Consider the following 2,259-nt stretch of genomic DNA (forward strand, 5'->3'; position numbering starts at 1 on the left):
TGATGATATAATATCATGTAATTTCCAGCCTACAGGGATATAACATCCAAATACTGTCCCTCCTATGAGGATATAATATTGACACTGTCCCTCCTATGAGGATATAATATTCACTCATTGTCCATTCTATGAGGATATAATATCCACTCACTGTCCCTCCTATAAGGATATAATATTTCCTCATTGTCCATCCTGTGTGTATAAATTATTCGTACACTGTCCAGCCTATGAGGATATAACAAATACTGACCCTTCTGCGAGCATTTAATATTCACTTTGTCCATCCTATGAGGATATACACTCTCTCCTCACTCCGCTCCTTGGGGTGCAGTAAACTCCCCTGCCCAGCAGGGCGCGCACCAGGCACGGGAATGAATATTCTCCTCAGAGGACCGAGGCCTCGAAAGAAGTCCGAAGAAAAGTCCAGGCCGCGGCCCCCGCATTACCAGGGTCTCCACGGGGCTCTGGGGCTGTCCTGGGCGGGCTCTTTAGTGCTGCTGGGACAGGACGGAGGCCGAGAAGGACACACCGCCTCTGCTGCAGCCGCAGGTCTATGGAGGGCCCGCAGCAGCTTCATCCGGGTCTCTGCGGGGGCTCCGTGGAGGGAGAGGAAGAGCAGAGAGTCCTGGAGGCACCGGGAGTGACCTTCACTGGAGGCCGCGGCTGCAGGGAGAGACGAGGGGTTAATGTTTGTTCAGTCTCACAGCAGGAAGTGAATACACAGAACAATCTTAGCAGCGCGCGTGCCATGATCGGTTGACTGAAGTGCTGCTGTGTGTCCTCAAAGAGGCGCTCCTTGTATAACAAGCTGTGAGCGACTCTCTCTAGTTACGTCTCTGAACCGTGATAATCGAACCTCAACCACCCTTTAATCCTCCCTCACACACACATTATTGCAGCTTGCTGTTTTAACCCTTCATTGAATAGACAATACACCACCCTCTCTTGCCCCGCACCACTTTCACCACATGCAGCTGTTTGTACTAAAACTTCACACTTTACCACATTAAAAAGGCAAAATCACGCCACGAGCTCTCACCTGGTGCCGGTGTCTGCACGCGCTGGGCCAGGTACGTCACGGCTATTTCCAGGATATCCGCTTTCTCTGCTTTGGACGGAAGTTCATGTTCCTGAAACTCTCTCTGCAGTAACATCCTCAGCTGCTCAATGCTGCTGTTGATGCGATCTCTCCTCAGCTTCTCCACCGCTGGCTTCCTCATCTGCAGATGAAATATATGGGTTTGTTATTGTATTTTGTATTAGAACAAATTTGGGAACGTGTTTAACACTTGGGAAAAGGCAATAGCTGCGTTTAGATTTATAACTTTATGATACAGCAGTTCACCACAATAATATAAACGTAGAACTAAGGTAATGTTAAGAAACGAATAACCACATTCCTGTTGATGTACTAAACCTCGTATTATGTCTACGCAAAAAATATAAATACGCATAGGTTAAGAAATATTTTTATGGTTCTTTCTTACCTTTCTAATGTCTCTCTCCTCGCGCTCCTCTACATATTTCCTCTCGGTGCTGAAAGGCGCCATCTTGCCCGGTGTGGGTGAAGAGCGGGGTCTCTGCAGTGAACCCACAGTGATCGGTATCTGAAGAGCTCGCTCCCTCCTGCCCTATTTATCCCCCTCCGCCTGCAGGGTAATGTGTGGGTCTGGGGCTGGAGAGAGGTTCCCACACTCAGCAGCCAATCAGAAAGCAGAAGGGACAATAGAAGTGTGGCACATTACAGGGAGGGGGCGGGGGACATCTGGGGCCAGACACAAAGGATCAGAGTGTGGGAAAGAGCTGCGAATTAATGTGATATTAGCCCCGGCATCTGCCACAAGCTAAACAGTGTCAATAGTATTAAATACGGGCGGGTGTGGCCGCAGCGCTGAAAAAGCCTGAATGAGCGGGGCCATGAGGGAACTTATTAATGTTCATTGTTTTTTTTTATTTACGGAAAGTTTATTTCTATTCAATGTAGTCAGTGTGCAGTATGAAGAGCACGCAAGGGGGATGCTTTTTAATTTTGAAAAATATTTGTCATTAGTATAAGTCGCAGGAAATGCTGCATCCAAACCTTGAATTTCACCCCAGCCTAGCGGGAAAGTTCAATGTGCGGCGTATTTAAGAGTGAGATAGGAATAAACAGTTCTTCGGCCAATGAAGTGTGTCCATCGTCTCTGTATCAGCAGCACCTGCGTGGAACTGTCCAGTGCTGAAAGGCTCACACCGGCTGCAGCACGAAGATTCAGGCAG

At 48.1% G+C, this 2,259-nt stretch overlaps 1 protein-coding gene across 1 annotated transcript; it reads right to left on the reverse strand.

Annotated features, from left to right (window-relative positions):
• Window positions 1-442: 442 nt before the first annotated feature.
• Window positions 443-1,550, reverse strand: LOC144753305 (transcription factor HES-5-like). The gene is made up of 3 exons (XM_078641044.1): window positions 1,488-1,550; window positions 1,040-1,220; window positions 443-663 (listed from the first exon to the last, which is right to left on the reverse strand). The coding sequence occupies exons 1-3, from the start codon at window positions 1,548-1,550 to the stop codon at window positions 443-445; spliced, it is 465 nt and encodes a 154-aa protein (XP_078497170.1).
• Between the last annotated feature and the right edge of the window lie 709 nt (window positions 1,551-2,259).

This window comes from Lissotriton helveticus, chromosome 5_1, assembly GCF_964261635.1.
Source record: "Lissotriton helveticus chromosome 5_1, aLisHel1.1, whole genome shotgun sequence".
Classification (NCBI taxonomy): Eukaryota; Metazoa; Chordata; class Amphibia; order Caudata; family Salamandridae; genus Lissotriton; species Lissotriton helveticus.